General features: G+C 39.6%; 1 protein-coding gene across 1 annotated transcript in view; it reads right to left on the reverse strand.

Annotated features, from left to right (window-relative positions):
• Positions 1-1,411: 1,411 nt before the first annotated feature.
• LOC133631556 (neurturin-like) overlaps positions 1,412-21,288 on the reverse strand; it is a 57,975-nt gene continuing 38,098 nt past the window's right edge. The window contains exons 2-3 of the mRNA XM_062023874.1: positions 8,130-8,433; positions 1,412-3,036 (exon numbers count right to left, since the gene is read on the reverse strand). Of these exons, the coding sequence (XP_061879858.1) occupies positions 2,606-3,036; positions 8,130-8,406 (708 nt within the window). The 5' untranslated portion in view covers positions 8,407-8,433 and the 3' untranslated portion in view covers positions 1,412-2,605. The remainder of the gene's footprint in view (positions 3,037-8,129; positions 8,434-21,288) is intronic.

The raw sequence follows: 21,288 nt of genomic DNA on the forward strand, positions 1-21,288 counted from the left end.
GAGATCGGTAGGTTGTGAGTTACCTCCCTGCAAAAGTGATAGCCCTATCCTTGAGAAGAGACTACCTGTCTAGCTCAACGCCAACATTTAAGTTATGACTTAGAGCAGTTGTTTTCCAGACACTTACACGCGAACATCTCCTTTTGTAGTTAGAGTGTCCGCCCTGAGATCGGTAGGTTGTGAGTTACCTCCCTGCAAAAGTGATAGCCCTATCCTTGAGAAGAGACTACCTGTCTAGCTCAACGCCAACATTTAAGTTATGACTTAAAGCAGTTGTTTTCCAGACTCTTACACGCGAACGTCTCCTTTTGTAGTTAGGGTGTTCACCCTGAGATCGGTAGGTGGTGAGTTCAAACCCCGGCCGAATCATACCAACAACTATAAAAAATGGGATCACAAAAGTGATAGCCCTATCCTGGAGAAGAGACTACCTGTCTAGCTCAACGCCAACATTTAAGTTATGACTTAAAGCAGTTGTTTTCCAGACACTTGCCCGTATGTGGGCTCTGTACCGAGGATGTCGTTGTGGCTTGTACAGCCCTTTGAGACACTTGTGATTTAGGGCTATATAAATAAACATTGATTGATTGATTGACTTACACGCGAACGTCTCCTTTTGTAGTTAGGGTGTCCGCCCTGAGATCGGTAGGTGGTGAGTTCAAACCCCGGCCGAATCATACCAACAACTATAAAAAATGGGATCACAAAAGTGATAGCCCTATCCTGGAGAAGAGACTACCTGTCCAGCTCAACGCCAACATTTAAGTTATGACTTAAAGCAGTTGTTTTCCAGACACTTACACGCGAACGTCTCCTTTTGTAGTTAGGGTGTCCGCCCTGAGATCGGTAGGTGGTGAGTTCAAACCCCGGCCGAGTCATACCAAAAACTATAAAAAATGGGACCCATTACCTCCCTGCAAAAGTGATAGCTCTATCCTTGAGAAGAGACTACCTGTCTAGCTCAACGCCAACATTTAAGTTATGACTTAAAGCAGTTGTTTTCCAGACACTTACACGCGAACGTCTCCTTTTGTAGTTAGGGTGTCCGCCCTGAGATCGGTAGGTGGTGAGTTCAAACCCCGGCCGAGTCATACCAAAAACTATAAAAAATGGGATCACAAAAGTGATAGCCCTATCCTTGAGAAGAGACTGCCTGTCTAGCTCAACGCCAACATTTAAGTTATGACTTAAAGCAGTTGTTTTCCAGACACTTACACGTGAATGTCTCCTTTTGTAGTTAGGGTGTCCGCCCTGAGATCGGTAGGTGGTGAGTTCAAACCCCGGCCGAGTCATACCAAAAACTATAAAAAATGGGATCACAAAAGTGATAGCCCTATCCTTGAGAAGAGACTACCTGTCTAGCTCAACGCCAACATTTAAGTTATGACTTAAAGCAGTTGTTTTCCAGACACTTACACGCAAACGTCTCCTTTTGTAGTTAGGGTGTCCGCCCTGAGATCGGTAGGTGGTGAGTTCAAACCCCGGCCGAGTCATACCAAAAACTATAAAAAAATGGGATCACAAAAGTGATAGCCCTATCCTTGAGAAGAGACTACCTGTCTAGCTCAACGCCAACATTTAAGTTATGACTTAAAGCAGTTGTTTTCCAGACACTTGCCCGTATGTGGGCTCTGTACCGAGGATGTCGTTGTGGCTTGTACAGCCCTTTGAGACACTTGTGATTTAGGGCTATATAAATAAACATTGATTGATTGATTGACTTACACGCGAACGTCTCCTTTTGTAGTTAGAGTGTCCGCCCTGAGATCGGTAGGTGGTGAGTTCAAACCCCGGCCGAATCATACCAAAAACTATAAAAAATGGGATCACAAAAGTGATAGCCCTATCCTGGAGAAGAGACTACCTGTCTAGCTCAACGCCAACATTTAAGTTAGGACTTAGCAATTGTTTTCCCAACAAAAATGGGAGCCATTACCTCCCTGCTTGGCATTCAGCATCAAGGGTTGGAATTGGGGGTTGAATCACCAAAAATGATTCCCGGGCGCGGCCACCGCTGCTGCTCACTGCTCCCCTCACCTCCCAGGGGGTGGAACAAGGGGATGGGTCAAATACAGAGGGTAATTTCACCACACCTATTGTGTGTGTGACAATCATTGATATTTTAACTTTAACTTTAAAGTGCCGAAAAGGAAGACCCTCGTGTCCGATAAATAGCCGTAAAAATCACTAAGATTCTTGGTGTGGTAAAGAATAATAAGCCCGGGGGAAAGTAGTGATTAGTACAGTTACAAAAGTAATAGGATTGGCGTGTTGTCTGAATTTGCTGCGTCTACCGCGTTCCAGTCGGAAGAACGTTGAAATATGTTTGGGTTGAGATGTGAAACGGTGAAGTTTAGTCCTGAGCCGGGCGGCCATGACTCACCAGGTCTTAGTCACGCGGTCACGTGACCCAGAAGAACACGCCATGTTGCTACATTGCTGTGTTTACAGTGTTACTACACAGATAGAAAAAGAACAGTCACTCTCTGCCTGGAAATCCTTCTGATTCATTCCCACGTGGAGTCGGTCCGGGTCCAACATAAACCTGATCTGGAGTTTTTTCCTCGGTACAAGGTGTACCCAGGAAGCGCGTCGCCTCCGCGGGTCATACGCAGCCGCAGTGCTTGGCCGAGATGTTCTGTATGCTGTGGTAGCGGCTCCGGTTGTCCAGGAAGGAAAAGTCCTTCTCGAAAGCCGTGGGCCGGCAGCACGGTCCGTTGCCGACCTTGTCCTTGCGGCCCCTCTTCTTGAAGCCAGTCCGCATCATGTGCTCCATGGTGATGTCGTAGTTGCGCCGCTGCGCCGTGCACTTGCCGCTGCAGTAGCGCAGCACCACCGTCTCGTCGCTGTCGTAGCCCAGGCCCAGCTCGCTGACTGTCAGCTCCAGTTCTCTCAGGGAGCAGGGCTTGGCCCGCCGGGCTCTTTTAGTCCTTCTGGTCTGGCTTTGGCTCCGGTTCTTCCACTGCTTCCTGTCCATCAGGGTCCCAACCATGTGCTGAAGTTCACCTTCCGTGAAGCTCTGGAACATCATGGACACTGCGAGAGAAAAACAGGGTTTGGGTTAGAGCATTGGGGCCAGGGTTGGAATTAGAGAACTATAGACTCAGGGTTTTGGCAAGTGTTATAATTAGGTTTTGGTTTAGAACTAGCTTTTAGGTTCAGGTCCTCTCCTCTCAGAACTAGCTTTTAGGTTCAGGTCCTCTCCTAGGACTGGCATTTGGGTTAGAACTAGCTTTTAGGTTGAGGTCCTCTCCTAGGACTGGCATTTGGGTTAGAACTAGCTTTTAGGTTGAGGTCCTCTCCTAGCATTTGGGTCAGAACTGGCTTTTAGGTTGAGGTCCTCTCCTAGGACTGGCATTTGGGTCAGAACTGGCTTTTAGGTTGAGGTCCTCTCCTAGGACTGGCATTTGGGTCAGAACTAGCTTTTAGGTTGAGGTCCTCTCCTAGGACTGGCATTTGGGTTAGAACTAGCTTTTAGGTTGAGGTCCTCTCCTAGGACCGGCATTTGGGTTAGAACTAGCTTTTAGGTTGAGGTCCTCTCCTAGGACTGGCATTTGGGTCATAACTAGCTTTTAGGTTGAGGTCCTCTCCTAGGACTGGCATTTGGGTCAGAACTAGCTTTTAGGTTGAGGTCCTCTCCTAGGACTGGCATTTGGGTCAGAACTAGCTTTTAGGTTGAGGTCCTCTCCTCTCAGAACTAGCTTTTAGGTTGAGGTCCTCTCCTAGGACTGGCATTAGGGCCAGAACTAGCTTTTAGGTTGAGGTCCTCTCCTAGGACTGGCATTTGGGTCAGAACTAGCTTTTAGGTTGAGGTCCTCTCCTCGGACTGGCATTTGGGTTAGAACTAGCTTTTAGGTTGAGGTCCTCTCCTAGGACTGGCATTTGGGTCAGAACTAGCTTTTAGGTTGAGGTCCTCTCCTAGGACTGGCATTTGGGTCAGAACTAGCTTTTAGGTTGAGGTCCTCTCCTAGGACTGGCATTTGGGTCAGAACTAGCTTTTAGGTTGAGGTCCTCTCCTAGGACTGGCATTTGGGTCAGACCTAACTTTTAGGTTGAGGTCCTCTGCTAGGACTGGCATTTGGGTCAGAACTAGCTTTTAGGTTGAGGTCCTCTCCTCGGACTGGCATCTGGGTTAGAACTAGCTTTTAGGTTGAGGTCCTCTCCTAGGACTGGCATTTGGGTCAGAACTAGCTTTTAGGTTGTGGTTCTCTCCTAGGACTGGCATTTGGGTCAGAACTAGCTTTTAGGTTGAGGTCCTCTCCTAGGACTGGCATTTGGGTCAGAACTAACTTTTAGGTTGAGGTCCTCTGCTAGGACTGGCATTTGGGTCATAACTAGCTTTTAGGTTGAGGTCCTCTCCTCGGACTGGCATCTGGGTTAGAACCAAGGGTTTGAGAGCTTATTGAAGGCATATTTTTTATTTATTTTATTTTTATACAAGTTTTTGTTTTAATTTATTTCTATTTCTGCTTGTATTTCTTTTATTTGGGTTTTATCGTTGTATGGTTTCTTTTTCTGTGATATGGATCCCACTGGGTCTGAAATAAAATGACTACTACTACTACATAACAAGATCCAGTATTAGAGTTAGGATTTGGGCTTCGGTTAGAATGAGGTTATAGGTTACAACTAGGGTTAAGTTTCGAGTTATGGCTAGTTTTCAAATTAGATTTTGGACTAAGGTTAGGGTTTTAGTTCAGGTTTGGTAGGTTTTAGGTTCAAACTTGTATTTGGGTTAGAACTTGGGTTAGGTTTTTTGGTGAGAAGTAGGGGTTAGGTTAGGGTTACAAATTTTGTCTCCATTTGGAATTGGGTTTTGAGTTAGAACTAAAGTGTTGGTAAGGGATTATGTTCAGGCTCTAACCTCAAACTGTAATTTGGGTTAGGTTTTGGGCTAGGGTTGGATTACGGTTTGGTTTACAACAAGGTTTCAGGTTCAGTCTCGGGTCAGTGTTTTGGTTAAAACTAGGGTTAGGGCTAACATTAAACATGGATCATGATTTGATTACAGTTGGAATTAGGTTTTGGATTAGAACTAGGGTTTACGTTGAGGTCTTAACCGAGAACTAACATTTGGGTTAGGTATTGGGCGGGGGTTAGATAGATAGTTTGGTTTAGAAAAAGGTTTCAGGTTCAGGCTCGGGGCAGGTAAGGGATTCCGTTCAGGTTCTAACCTCAAACTGTAATTTGGGTTAGGTTTTGGGCTAGGGTTAGATTACGGTTTGGTTTAGAACAAGGTTTCAGGTTCAGGCTCGGGTCAGTGTTTTGGTTAAAACTAGGGTTAGGGCTAAAATTAAACATGGATTATGATTTTGATTACAGTTGGAATTAGGTTTTGGATTAAAACTAGGGTTTACGTTCAGGTTTTAACGGATAACTAACTATGGTTAGGTTTGGATTAGGGTTTGGGCTAGGGTTCGAATTAGGTTTTGTGTTAAAACTGGGGTTTGCGTTCAGGCCTAAGTGTTAGTGTTTGGGTTTCAGTTCAATTTAGGACTTGGGTTAGGATTGGAACGAGGGTTTGGGCTTGGGTTAGAATTAGGTTCAAACTTGCATTTGGGTTAGAACTAGGGTTAGTTTTTTGGCAAGTGTTTGAATTTGTTTTTTGGTGAGAAGTAGGGGTTAGGTTAGGGTTAGGATTTGGTCTCCAGTTAGAATTGGTTTTGAGTTAGAACCAAGGTGTTGGGTTCAGGTGCTAGGGTTGGAATTAGGTTTTGTCTTAAAGCTGGGGTTTACGTTCAGATCTAAGGGTTTATTTTTGGGTTCAGGTTTCAGTTCAATTTAGGACTTGGGCTAAGATTGGAACACGGGTCTGGGCTTAGAATTAGGTTTTAGGTTACAACTAGAGTTAAGTTTGAGTTATGACTAGTTTTCAAATTAAGTTTTGGACTAAAGTTAGGGTTTTAGTTCAGTTTTGGGCTAGGGTTAGGATTTAGGTTCGAACTTGCATTTGGGTTAGAACTAGGGTTAGGTTTTTTGGTGAGAAGTAGGGGTTGGGTAAGGGTTAGGATTTGGTCTCCAGTTGGAATTGGGTTTTGAGTTAGAACTAAGGTGGTGGTAAGGGAGTCCGTTCAGGTTTCTAACCTCGAACTGTAATTTGAGTTAGATTTTGGGCGAGGGTTAGATTACGGTTTGGTTTAGAACGAGGTTTCAGGTTCAGGCTCAGGTCAGTGTTTTGGTTAAAACTAGGTTTAGGGCTATAATTAAACCTGGATTATGATTTTGGTTACAGTTGAAATTATGTTTTGGGTTATAACTAGGGTTTATGTTCAGGTCTTCACCTACAACTGGCATTTGGGATAGGACTAAGGTTAGATTTATGGTTTGGTTTAGAATTAGAGTTTGGTTTATGGTTAGGTTTGGATTAGGATTTGGGCTAGGGTTGGAACTAGATTTTGTGTTAAAACTGGGGTTTATGTTTAGGCCTAATGGTTACTATTTGGGTTTCAGTTCAATTTAGGACTTGGGCCCGGATTGGAATGAGGGTTTGGGTTTGCATTTGGGTTAGAACTAGGGTTAGTTTTTTGGCAAGTGTTCGAATTTGTTTTTTGGTGAGAAGTAGGGGTTAGGTTAGGGTTAGGATTTGGTCTCCATTTAGAATTTGGTTTTGAGTTACAACTAAGGTGTTGGTAAGGGATTCTAGGGTTCAGGTTCAAGGGTTGGAATTAGGTTTTGTCTTAAAACTGGGATTTATGTTCAGATCGAAGGGTTTATTTTCGGGTTCAGGTTTCAGTTCAATTTAGGATTTGGGCTGGGATTAAAACGAGGGTTTGGGCTTGGGTTAGAATTAGGTTTTAGGTTACAACTAGAGTTAAGTTTGAGTTATGACTAGTTTTCAAATTAAGTTTTGGACTAAGGTTAGGGTTTTAATTCAGGTTTGGGCTAGGGTTAGGATTTAGGTTCGAACTTGCATTTGGGTTAGAACAAGGGTTAGGTTTTTGGCGAGTGTTAGAATTAGGTTATTGGTGAGAAGTAGGGGTTAGGTAAGGGTTGGGATTTGGTCTCCAGTTTGAATTGGATTTTAAGTTAAAACTAAAGTGGTGTTAAGGGATTTCGTTCAGGTTCTAACCTCAAACTGTAATTTGGGTTAGGTTTTGGGCTAGGGTTAGATTACGGTTTGGTTTACAACAAGGTTTCAGGTTCAGGCTCGGGTCAGTGTTTTGGTGAAAACTAGGGTTAGGGCTAAAATTAAACATGGATTATGATTTTGATTACAGTTGGAATTAGGTTTTGGATTAGAACTAGGGTTTACGTTCAGGTTTTAACCGATAACTAACTATGGTTAGGTTTGGATTAGGATTTGGGCTAGGGTTGGAATTAGGTTTTGTGTTAAAACTGGGGTTTGCGTTCAGGCCTAAGGGTTAGTGTTTGGGTTTGGGTTTCAGTTCAATTTAGGACTTGGGTTTGGGCTGGGGTTAGAATTAGGTTCAAACTTGCATTTGGGTTAGAACTAGGGTTAGTTTTTTGGCAAGTGTTAGAATTAGTTTTTTGGTGAGAAGTAGGGGTTAGGATTTGGTCTCCAGTTAGAATTGGGTTTTGTGTTAGAACCAAGTCGTTTGTAAGGGATTACGTTCAGGTTCAAGGGTTGGAATTAGTTTTTTGGTGAGAAGTAGGGGTTAGGATTTGGTCTCCAGTTAGAATTGGGTTTTGTGTTAGAACCAAGTTGTTTGTAAGGGATTACGTTCAGGTTCAAGGGTTGGAATTAGGTTTTGTCTTAAAACTGGGGTTTACGTTCAGATCTAAGGGTTTATTTTTGGGTTGGGGTTTCAGTTCAATTAAGGACTTGGGCTGGGATTGGAACGAAGGTTCGGGCTTGGGTTAGGGTTAGGACCACTGCACTGTCAATCAGGTAGACTGACACCATTACTGTGGAGGCTCTGCTTTTGGAATCTGGACTGAAGGAAATGTGATCAAAACAGCTTTTCATGCAAGAGAAGATAAGTAAGTCGTTAATTGCCTGCACAACATTGGGAGACATTCAAACCTGCTCGAACGTGCTGCTATGAGCATGATGTCATGCTGCATATTTGACACTTCCCGCTAACACACCTGAGCTGGCACAGGTAGCGGCCGCCAGGTGGATAGGAGCGTCATGGCAACGCTCTTACGTCAGCCCCTGGAAAACTTACACTCGGAGAGGAGAGCGCTCATGTCTGCCGAGCGCGGCCGCCGATGGAGGCCGACACTCCAGCCGGGCGGAGATGATGGCGATGAGGTTTCTGACGGTGAGGTGGACGGGTACCACGAGGAGGATGATGATGGTGATGATGATGAAGAGGAGGATGAGGTGTGTTTGGTCTTGGCTTTAGGCGGTCCCACGACGGTGGCCATGTTTTTAATGAGGACGACAGACAGGGCGGCGCCACAGAGCACAAAGGCAAAAGTAGCACTTTTCCATAACTTCATCTTAGAACGTGGAAGAGCATTGAAACTCTGGCGGGGAGGAGGAGAAGAAGGAGAAGGAGAGACGTTCAAACGTTACTTGCGTGTCAGTCTCACTTTTTACCACATGCCACAAATCAGCTCACTCTCACTTTGTGACACCTGAGAATGCAGCGAGAAGGTCTCACGGAACCCTGAGCCTTTTCCTTCAAGCCCTCAGGCCTCCTACACACATAAACATGTGAACGTGATAGTTTTTCTTATTTTCTTCTCCGGGAATCCGGTTTTTTTATTCGTGTGGTGCAGGGGTCGGCAACCCGCGGCTCCGGAGCCGCATGCGGCTCTTTCACCACTCTGATGCGGCTCAGCTGCATACTTGCCGACCCCCCGATTTTCCCAGGAGACTTGTGGATCTCAGTGCCTGTCTAAGAAATCTCCAAGGGCAATTATAATCCTATTTTCACTCTAATCACTAAATAAAGGGCGTGCCCTAAATGCACTGCAGTAATTGTCCTCTACAGCATTTACTAACAGCGTGCCAACCCGGGCACATGTTGTATGTAGCTTTTACTTGCACACGTAGGAGACAGCAAAGCATACTTACTCATCAGCCACACAGCTTACACTGACGGTAGTGTAACACAACACAACCAATACCCAGAATCCCATGCAGCCCTAACTCTTCCGGTCTAGATTATACACCCCCGCTACCAGGTTGAGCGGAAGAGTTAGGGCTGCATGGGATTCTGGGTATTTATTGTGTTGTGTTTATGTTGTGTTACAGTGCAGATGTTCTCCAGAAATGTGTTTGTCATTCTTTTTTGGTGTGGGTTCAAAGTGTGGCGCATATTTGTAACGTAACCGTGTTAAAGTTGTTTTTGTACGGCTACCGTCAGTGTAAGCTGTGTGGCTGTTGAAGTAGTACGCCTTGCTGTCACTTACGTGAGCAAGCTGAAGCTGCATTCTACGTGTGGTCGAGCAGGCACACTGTTTTGGCAGACTGTAGAGGGCGCCAAAAGCAGTGCCATCACGCCCTGATATTCGGGAGTCGACCGGAAATAACGCCATTCATTCAAAACTCGCGGACCGCGCTAACATCAATTTTCCATACTAAGGTGCGTGCCGGTGCGTGTGTCGGAGACCCCTGGTTAACATAGCACAAAGCAATTTAAGCTTTGTATGCGTTGTTTTTCATTTTAAATTTAAATTTTTTTTTTGTGGCTCCCATTGTTTTCTTTAATTTGTGAAACTTGCCAAAATTGCTCTTTGAGTGGTAAAGGTTGCCGACCCCTGGTGTGGTGGAACAAAAATGTACCTCGTTTAAAGGCCTACTGAAAGCCACTACTAGCGACCACGCGGTCTGATAGTTTATATATCAATGATGAAATCTTAACATTGCAACACATGCCAATACGGCCGGGTTAACTTATAAAGTGCCATTTTAAATTTCCCGCCACACTTCCGGTTAAAAACGTTTTATTATGCTGACGTATGCGCGTGACGTCACGAGGGCAAGGGAAGTATTCGGAGCCCGTAGAAAAAGCTCTGTTTTCATTTCATAATTCCACAGTATTCTGGACATCTGTGTTGGTGAATCTTTTGCAATTTGTTTAATGAACAATGGAGGCTGCATAGAAGAACGTTGTAGGTGGGATCGGTGTATTAGCGGCTGGCTGTAGCAACACAACAAGGACTACTTACTTGGATAGCAGACGCCTAGCCGATGCTAGCCGCCAAACCCACGGATAAGTCCTTCGTCGCGCCGTCGATCGCTGGAACGCAGGTGAGCACGGGTGTTGATGAGCAGATGAGGGCTGGCTGGCGTAGGTGGAGCGCTAATGTTTTTATCATAGCTCTGTGAGGTCCGGTTGCTAAGTTGCTAAGTTAGCCTTAGCGTCGTTAGCAACAGCATTGTTAAGCTTTACCAGGCTGAGAATTATCAACCGTGTAGTTACATGTCCATGGTTTAATAGTATTGTTGATCTTCTGTCTATCCTTCCAGTCAGGGGTTTATTTATTTTGTTTCTATCTTCATTTGAGAACGATGCTATCACGTTAGCTCAGTAGCTAAGTGTGTCACTGATGTATTGTCGTGGAGATAAAAGTCACTGTGAATGTCCATTTCGCCTGCTCGACTCTCATTTTCAAGAGGATATAGTATCCGAGGTGGTTTAAAATACAAATCCGTGATCCACAATAGAAAAAGGAGAGAGTGTGCAATCCAATGAGCCAGCTTGTACCTAAGTTACGGTCAGAGCGAAAAAAGATACGTCCTGCACTGCACTCTAGTCCTTCACTCTAACGTTCCTCATCCACGAATCTTTCATCCTCGCTCAAATTAATGGGGTAATCGTCGCTTTGTCGCTCCGAATCTCTCTCGCTCCATTGTAAACAACGGGGAATTGTGAGGAATACTAGCTCCTGTGACGTCACGCTACTTCCGGTACAGGCAAGGCTTTTTTTTATCAGCGAGCAAAAGTTGCGAACTTCATCGTCGATTTTCTCTACTAAATCCTTTCAGCAAAAATATGGCAATATCGCGAAATGATCAAGTATGACACATAGAATGGATCTGCTATTCCCGTTTGAATAAAAAAAAAAATCATTTCAGTAGGCCTTTAAGTGCATATGCAGACCCTCCCTGTCAAAGCTTGCTTCCGGTTGCTCGGCTCATCCCTACTTTTATACCCTAAAGCCGGGGGTCGGCAACCCAAAATGTTGAAAGAGCCAAATTACAACAACAAAAAAATCTGTCTGGAGCCGCAAAAAAAAAAATAGTGGCTCAATTTTTGTTTCATCTCAGCTAAATGTGTTAGTTTTCTGACATGGACTTGTTTCTTCGGCATTGTCCACACGTTTAAGTCAGGACTTTGGGAAGGCCATTCTAAAACTTTAATTCTAGCCTGATTTAGCCATTCCTTTACCACTTTTGATGTGTGTTTGGGGTCATTGTCCTGTTGGAACACCCAACTGCGCCCAAGACCCAACCTCCGGGCTGATGAGTTTAGCTTGTCCTGAAGAATTTGGAGGTAATCCTCCTTTTTCATTGTCCCATTTAAAGCAGCAGTTCCATTGGCAGCAAAACAGGCTCAGAGCATAATACTACCACCACCATGCTTGGCGGTAGGCATGGTGTTCCTGGGATTAAAGGTCTCACCTTTTCTCCTCCAAACATATAGCTGGGTATTGTGGCCAAACAGCTCCATTTTTGTTTCATCTGACCACAGAACTTTCCTCCAGAAGGTCTTAACTTTGTCCATGTGATGTCAGATGTAACAAAAATGGAGCTGTTTGGCCACAATACCCAGCAATATGTTTGGAGGAGAAAAGTTGAGGCCTTTAATCCCAGGAACACCAAGCCTACCGCCAAGCATGGTGGTGGTGGTATTATGCTCTGGGCCTGTTTAGCTGCCAATGGAACTGGTGCTTTACAGAGTGTTAGAATAATTGTATCTAAGTTATCATAAAACTTTGTGTTGCCATGAGTTCCTGGCGAGAGGACAAAAGCTGTCTTTGATCCTACCAAGAAGAAGGCTTGTAAAACTCCGCTGTGTAGGATGGGAAGCAACATGTTCTGTTTCTTTGATGTATTGTAATCCACAGAAAGATTTTGTCTTGACCCAAGAACTACAAAGCGGGGAGGAAGCAGGACCAGACTCCCCTCGAGGCGACCTTTTCTTTGAACTGTTTTCGGTCCTTTTCTTTGAACTGTTTCCGACCCTTTCTTTGAACCAACCTTTTCTTTGAACTGTTCTGTAACTAAAGGCGATGGCTGTTTACGACCCCCCCTCCCTTAGAAAGGGAGAGGGGCCATGTAATCAGGGAAAGTCCAAATAAAAGAGGAGGCGTGCAATCTTTCGTCAGAGCGTGGAACACTGTGCAAGTGTACAGGTGTACGCGTTTTTCCTCATTGAGCCAAATTTAATTCTGTCTCTGTTTAATTCCTTGCTTCTTGTCTTGTTTAATAGATGTCATCAGTGTTTGAACCGGACACAGAGAGTAAATGGGACAATGAAAAAGGAGGATTACCTCCGAATTCTTCAGGACAAGCTAAAATCATCAGCCCGGAGGTTGGGTCTTGTGTGCAGTTGGGTGATCCAACAGGACAATAACCCCAAACACACGTCAAAAGTGGTAAAGGAATGGCTAAATCAGGCTAGAATGAAGGTTTTAGAATGGCCTTCTTCTTAGAAAGTCCTGACTTGAACGTGTGGACAATGCTGAAGCAACAAGTCCATGTCAGAAAACCAACACATTTAGCTGAACTGCACCAATTTTGTCAAGAGGACTGGTCAAAAATGCAACCATATTAGCTATATTAGCCTACTATCTACTGACGCGAATATTCGTTGACAGAAATGTTGTATTTAAATTGTTATTCTACACATTTTTGCAACATTGGAAATCATTAGTAAAATGGAGGCTTCTCACAGGATGAGATAACTTCTGGAAATGACCGGCTCAGAGCGGCCAAAGGTATAGGTGTGTTTGTCCAAGTTTAAGGAAAGGAAAGGAAATAAGCACTCCAGCAAATCAATAAAATCAACAAAGCTCCTCTTTATGCAATCACGCACAGCATAAAACGTTTGGTGGACAAAATGAGACATGGAAGGAGTGTCATAAGACACGTCTTTCTGTGGCAGCGTCGGAGAAAGTTGTACATGTAAACAAACTACGGTGAGTTCAAGGATCGCTGAAATTAGTAGGACAAAACGGTGTTTGCCAAATACTCTCATCGGTGAAGCATATTTAACATAAACAGTGGGATTCATAACAATTAGGAAGGTTTGTTCTTCCACAGAAAATATATTAAAACAAAAAAAAAGCCCTAAAGCTAGCCCCAACCCTAACCCTGAACTCAAAGTGCTTTTACAACCTCCGTGTTTGCGTGCACTTGCAGACCTTCACTTTTGTTAAAAGGGGCAAGAGGTTGCTTGGTTTATCCCTCCCCTCATTATCGTCACACCGCACCTACTTCTCAAGCACTTACAGATTCGCATATCTCTTATCATGTCACACACAAAAAAAAAAAGCCCGAAAAGAAATCATTTCCCCTGAGCCGGAAATAAGTAAATATCCGTCAGTGCCTAACAGCAAATCCAGGCTGGCCTCAAAGTGTTTTGCCAGACTGGGTTGTGTTCACACACGTCTGTGGAGCTCCCACTGATGGATCCAGGCCATTACAACTATGTAGCTGATAAATGGATAGCCTCATAATTATAACAACAGTCAGGGATGTCCCCACTTTTGGCCTCAGATCCCGATCTGATACAATAGATCATGGGTCACCAACGCGGTGCCCGCGGGCACCAGGTAGCCCGTAAGGACCAGATGAGTAGCCCGCTGGCCTGTTCTTAAAAATAGCTCAAATAGCAGCACTTACCAGTGAGCTGCCTCTATTTTTTTAATTTTATTTATTTATTAGCAAGCTGGTCTCGCTGTGCTCAACATTTTTAATTCTAAGAGAGACAAAACTCAAATAGAACTACGATGAGTTCAAGGATCGCTGAAATTAGTAGGACAAAGCGGTGCTTGTCAAATACTCTCATCAGTGAAGCATGTATAACATAAAAAGTGGGATTTATAACAATTACGAAGGTTTATGCCATGTTTGTTCTCCTGCAGAAAATATATTAAAACAAAAACATATATGTTTTTACTTCGTCTTTTTCCATTTTCACACATCTCTGAAGATGTGTGCTAAAGAGCTGCATGCGGTTGCCGACCCCTGTTATAGAATGTTAACTAGGTGATCCGGGGTTAGCCAAGGCAGCAACAAAGATGCTAACCTCATTAGAACAACCCAGTGCTGCATTATTATTAAAGGTGTGTTTACATGCTAAATCAGGGGTCACCAACGCGGTGCCCGTGGGCACCAGGTCGCCCGTAAGGACCAGATGAGTAGCCCGCTGGCCTGTTCTAAAAATAGCTCAAATAGCAGCACTTACCAGTGAGCTGCCTCTATTTTTTAAATTTTATTTATTTACTAGCAAGCTGGTCTCACTTTGCTCGACATTTTTAATTCTAAGAGAGACAAAACTCAAATAGAATTTGAAAATCCAAGAAAATATTTTAAAGGCTTGGTCTTCACTTGTTTAAATAAATTCATTATTTTTTTTACTTTGCTTCTTATAACTTTCAGAAAGACAATTTTAGAGACAAAATACAACCTTAAAAATGATTTTAGGATTTTTAAACACATATACCTTTTTACCTTTTAAATTCCTTCCTCTTCTTTCCTGACAATTTAAATCAATGTTCAAGTAAATTTATTTTTTTTATTGTAAAGAATAATTAATAAATTTTAATTTAATTCTTCATTTTAGCTTTTGTTTTTCCGACGAAGAATATTTGTGAAATATTTCTTCAAACTTATCATGATTAAAATTCAAAAAAATTATTCTGGCAAATCTAGAAAATCTGTAGAATTAAATTTAAATCTTATTTCAAAGTCTTTTGAATTTCTTTTAACATTTTTGTTCTGGAAAATCTAGAAGAAATAACGATTTGTCTTTGTTAGAAATATAGCTTGGTCCAATTTGTTATATATTCTAACCAAGTGCAGATTGGATTTTAACCTATTTAAAACATGTCATCCAAATTCTAAAATGAATCTTAATCAGGAAAAATTACTAATGATGTTCCATAAATTCTTTTTTTAATTTTTTCCAAAAGATTCGAATTAGCTAGTTTTTCTCTTCTTTTTTTCGGTTGAATTTTGAATTTTAAAGAGTCGAAATTGAAGATAAACTATGTTTCAAAATTTAACTGTCATTTTTTTCGTGTTTTCTCCTCTTTTAAACCGTTCAATTAAGTGTAAATATCATTAATTATTAATAATAACATAGAGTTAAAGGTAAATTGAGCAAATTGGCTATTTCTGGCAATTTATTTAAGTGTGTATCAAACTGGTAGCCCTTCGCATTAATCAGTACCCAAGAAGTAGCTCTTGCTTTCAAAAAGGTTGGTGACCCCTGCAATAGATTATAGAAGTTAAAATGTTTTATAGCATGTAACTAAAGCACAGGTGTCAAACTCAAGACCCGGGGGCCAGATCTGGCCCTTGACATCATTTTATCTGGCATGCAAACACCTGGAAATGACATGTGTCAATAAAGTACTTCATATTTTCTCACTAAATGTAAGGGATTTTTGTTTCATTTTGACAGAAAAAATATATGCACTGCTTGAAATTGCACGCCTTTTAAACTTGAATAGTATCCGATATTGCAACAAAGCTCACCTTTATGCATTCACGCACAGCATAAAACGTTTGGTGGACAAAATGAGACATGGAAGGAGTGTCATAAAACACGTCGTTCTGTGGCGGCGTCGGAGAAAGTTGCACGTGTAAACAAACTACGACGAGTTCAAGGATCGCTGGAATTAGTGGGACAAAACGGTGCTTGCCAGATACTCTCATCGGTGAAGCATGTTTAACATAAACAGTGGGATTTATAACAATTAAGAAGGTTTGTTCTTCCACGGAAAATGTATTATTTCAGGTTCAAACACTGATGACATCTATTAAACAAGACAAGAAGCAAAGAATCAAACAGGCAGAATTCAATTTGGACTCAATTGAGGAGAGACGCCGTCGACCTGTAACCTCTTACAGTGTCACCCACGCTCTGGCGAAAGATTGTACGCCACCTCTTTTTATTTGGACTTTCCCTGTTTACATTACAACATCTGTTTCTAAAGGAATGGGGAGTATGTAAACAGTCATTGTTTTCGGTCACATTAACACAAAAGAAAAAGATGCCTCGGGCTTGGGCTAGTCTCTGGACTCAGCTTGAGCAGGTCTTCGATGACAATAGATAACCCCCCCCCCCCGTCCGTCTCCTCCCATCGTACACAATGGAATTTTCCAAGCCTTTGCTTGGTGCAACAAAGACAACCTCTTGTCTGTTCATTGGGAACTTAGAAAACGGAAAGTTTTTGGATAATTTGCATACAATTTTTCTGACATATTAAAACAAAAAATATGTTTTTTTCTTCATCTTTTTTCATTTTCACACATCTCTGAAAGAGGTCCAGGGAGCCAGTAAAAAATTTTTTGTCTATATAAAAATAGATGAAATGACCTAACTTTAAAGCAAACTACCCATCAAAAATGACAGTATATTTTACGTTGTTCCTGACAGCATATTACTGTAAATGGAAAAAAAAAACTACTACTGTTTTTTGCGTTAAAACTATGTTGACTGAGCTGCCAGTTTTTGCCTGTAAAATCTACGGTTGTTGTTTTTAACGGTGTATTACTGTAACTGGAAAGACGTTACATTTGTTTTTTTACGGTAGAAAAACTTGCAGCTAAGTTGCCAGAATAAGAAAATAACTTTAACTGTTTTTCCATTAACAATGTAATGTTGTAAAAAAAACAATGTCAATTTAACACAAAAATTCTGGCAAAAGCTGCCAGCTTTTTCCATTTACCATAAAATTTAAAAAAACAACTATATTTTACAGTAAAAATTTTGTAAATGTAAAGTTTTTACTGTAAAATAGACAGTCTACTTAAAACAATGTATATAATTATTATTGAAATCCAGAGGCAAATTGATACATTATTCACTGTTACAAGCGGCCCTCAATGAAAACCAGTTTGACATCCCTGAACTAAAGTAAACACAATCACACAATTGTATAAAGCTTATGGTGTTACATGTAGAATCTGCTAGTAGTGTTATAAATCAGATGATGTCCGACATACATTTTGTTTACCATAATAAAGTGTCCAGTGAACAATAAATAAACAAACGTATAAACTACACTGCAAAAAGTCAGTGTTCAAAAAACAAGAAAAAAAATACAAAAATGAGGGGTATTTTATTTGAACTAAGCAAAATTATCTGCCGATAGAACAAGAAAATTTGGCTTGTCAAGACTTTCCAAAACAAGTCAAATTAGCTAACCTCAATGAACCCCAAAATACCTTAAAAGAAGTATATTCTCACTAATAACAAGTGCACTTTTCTTGGTAGAAAATAAAAATGTGAGACCTTTTTTGCTCAATATGATGAAAAATATTATTAAATGAAGTAAAAGCTAGTGCCATTATCTTGACATAATGATATGCGCTCGGCATTACATTTTTTGCATTTTTCCATCGATAACATGACATCATCGCGCCAAGGGTGTGCTTTTTCAGTCAATTAGTGCGCAAGGAAGAAAAAAAAAAAAAAAAAAAAAAATATATATATATAATAAAATATGTATATATATATATATATATATATATATATATATATATATATATATATATATATATATATATATATATATATATATATTTTAAAATTATTATTTAATTATTATTATTAGGAAAAAAATAATAATAATAAAATATATATATATATATATATATATATATATATATATATATATATATATATATATATATATATATATATATATATATACATATATATGTATATATATATATATATATATATATATATATATATATATATATACATATATATGTATATATATATACATATATATATATATATATATATATATATATATATATATATATATATATATATATATATATATACATATATATACATATATATATATATATATATATATATATATATATATATATATATATATATATATATATATATATATATATATATATATATATATTAGAGATGTCCGATAATATCGGCCTGCCGATATTATCGGCCGATATATGCATTAAAATGTAATATCGGAAATTATCGGTATCGTTTTTTTTATTATCGGTATCGGTTTTTTTATATTATTTTTTATTTATTTGTTTTTTTTTTATTAAATCAACATAAAAAAACACAATATACACTTACAATTAGTGCACCAACCCAAAAAACCTCCCTCCCCCATTTACACTCATTCACACAAAAGGGTTGTTTCTTTCTGTTATTAATATTCTGGTTCCTACATTATATATCAATATATATCAATACAGTCTGCAAGGGATACAGTCCGTAAGCACACATGATTGTGCGTGCTGCTGCTCCACTAATAGTATTAACCTTTAACAGTTAATTTTACTAATTTTCATTCATTACTAGTTTCTATGTAACTGTTTTTATATTGTTTTACTTTCTTTTTTATTCAAGAAAATGTTTTTAATTTATTTATCTTATTTTATTTTACTAATTTTTTTAAAAAGTACCTTATCTTCACCATACCTGGTTGTCCAAATTAGGCATAATAATGTGTTAATTCCACGACTGCATTTATCGGTTGATATCGGTATCGGTTGATATCGGTATCGGTAATTAAAGAGTTGGACAATATCGGAATATCGGATATCGGCAAAAAGCCATTATCGGACATCCCTAATATATATATATATATATATATATATATATATATATATTTTTTTTTTTTTTTTTTTTTTTTTTTCTTGCGCACTAATTGACTGAAAAAGCACACCCTTGGCGCGATGATGTCATGTTACCGATGGAAAAATGCAAGAAATGTAATGCCGAGCGCATATCATTATGTCAAGATAATGGCACTAGCATTTACTTCATTTAAGAATATTTTTCAACATATTGAGCAAAAAAGGTCTCATATTTTTATTTTCTACCAAGAAAAGTGCAGTTGTTATTAGTGAGAATATACTTATTTTAAGGTATTTTGGGGTTCATTGAGGTTAGCTAATTCTACTTGTTTTGGAAAGTCTTGCTTTCAAAGCTTTCCCTGACTTTGTAAACAAAGACAACAAAAACACCACAAAATAGATAATGATCTAATCACTTTAGTAGTCTTCATCTACTGATACCATGCTAGGTATCAATAGCTTCGACATCTGGATCGCTCACACCCTACTTTGGCTGAGGGCTTCTCGCGTCGCCCTGCTCGAGGTGTACGTGTTTAGCATGCTTTGCCATTCCTTTTCCTCTTGTCCTCCAGTGATAATGCTACCCGGGAATAAACGTCATTAATTTTCCGCCATTGGGGGCCGAGGATTAATATCTTAGCTTAGCTTAGTTCAGGGGTCACCAACCTTTTTGAAACCAAGAGCTACTTCTTGGGTAGTGATTAATGCGAAGGGCTACCAGTTTGATACACACTTAAATAAATTGCCAGAAATAGCCAATTTGCTCAATTTACCTTTAACTCTATGTTATTATTAATAATTAATGATATTTACACTTAATTGAACGGTTTAAAAGAGGAGAAAACACGAAAAAAATGACAGTTAAATTTTGAAACATAGTTTATCTTCAATTTCGACTCTTTAAAATTCAAAACTCAACCGAAAAAAAGAAGAGAAAAACTAGCTAATTCGAATCTTTTTGAAAAAATTTAAAAAAGAATTTATGAAACATCATTAGTAATTTTTCCTAAATAAAGATTAATTTTAGAATTTTGATGCCATGTTTTAAATAGGTTAAAATCCAATCTGCACTTTGTTAGAATATATAACAAATTGGACCAAGCTATATTTCCAACAAAGACAAATCGTTATTTCTCCTAGATTTTCCAGAACAAAAATTTTAAAAGAAATTCAAAAGACTTTGAAATAAGGTTTAAATTTGATTCTACAGATTTTCTAGATTTGCCACAATATTTTTTTTGAATTTTAATCATGATAAGTTTGAAGAAATATTTCACAAATATTCTTCGTCGAAAAAACAGAAGCTAAAATGAAGAATTAAATTATAATTTATTTATTATTCTTTACAATAAAAAAAAAATACTTGAACATTGATTTAAATTGTGAGGAAATAAGAGGAAGGAATTTAAAAGGTAAAAAGGTATATGTGTTTAAAAATCCTAAAATCATTTTTAAGGTTGTATTTTGTCTCTAAAATTGTCTTTCTGAAAGTTATAATAAGCAAAGTAAAAAAAATAATGAATTTATTTAAACAAGTGAAGACCAAGTCCTTAAAATATTTTCTTGGATTTTCAAATTCTATTTGAGTTTTGTCTCTCTTAGAATTAAAAATGTCGAGCACAGCGAGACCAGCTTGCTAATAAATAAATATAATTTAAAAAATAGAGGCAGCTCACTGGTAAGTGCTGCTATTTGAGCTATTTTTAGAACAGGCCAGCGGGCTACTCATCTGGTCCTTACGGGCTACCTGGTGCCCGCGGGCACCGCGTTGGTGACCCCTGATTTAGCATGTAAACACACCTTTAATAATAATGCAGCACTGGGTTGTTCTAATGAGGTTAGCATCTTTGTTGCTGCCTTGGCTAACCCGGATCCCCTAGTTAACATTCTATAACAGGGGTCAGCAACCACATGCGGCTCTTTAGCGCCGCCCTAGTGGCTTCTTGGACCCCTTTCAGAGATGTGTGAAAATGGAAAAAGATGAAGAAAAACATATATTTTTTTTGTTTTAATATATTTTCTGCAGGAGAACAAAAATGGCATAAACCTCCCTAATTGTTATAAATCCCACTTTGTATGTTATACATGCTTCACTGATGAGAGTATTTGACAAGCACCGTTTTGTCCTACTAATTTCAGCGATCCTTGAACTCATCGGAGTTTGTTTACATGTAGAACTTTCTCCGACTTTGCCACAGAAAGACGTGTTTTATGCCACTCCTTCCTTGTCTCATTTTGTCCACCAAACGTTGTATGATGTGCGTGAACGCATAAAGGTGAGCTTTGTTGATGTTATTGATTTGCGGGAGTGCTTATCGAGCATATTTGGTCAATCCATGACTGCAAGCTAATCGATGCTAACATGCTATTTAGGCTAGCTGTATGTACATATTGCATCATTATGCCTCGCTTGTAGGTAATTTTGAGCTTATTTAATTTCCTTTACTTACACTACCGTTCAAAAGTTTGTCCTTATTTTTGAAGGAAAAGCACTGTACTTTTCAATGAAGATAACTTTAAACTAGTCTTAACTTGAAAGAAATACACTCTATACATTGCTA

The sequence above is a fragment of the Entelurus aequoreus genome, linkage group LG16, assembly GCF_033978785.1.
Source record: "Entelurus aequoreus isolate RoL-2023_Sb linkage group LG16, RoL_Eaeq_v1.1, whole genome shotgun sequence".
In the NCBI taxonomy this organism is placed as follows: domain Eukaryota; kingdom Metazoa; phylum Chordata; class Actinopteri; order Syngnathiformes; family Syngnathidae; genus Entelurus; species Entelurus aequoreus.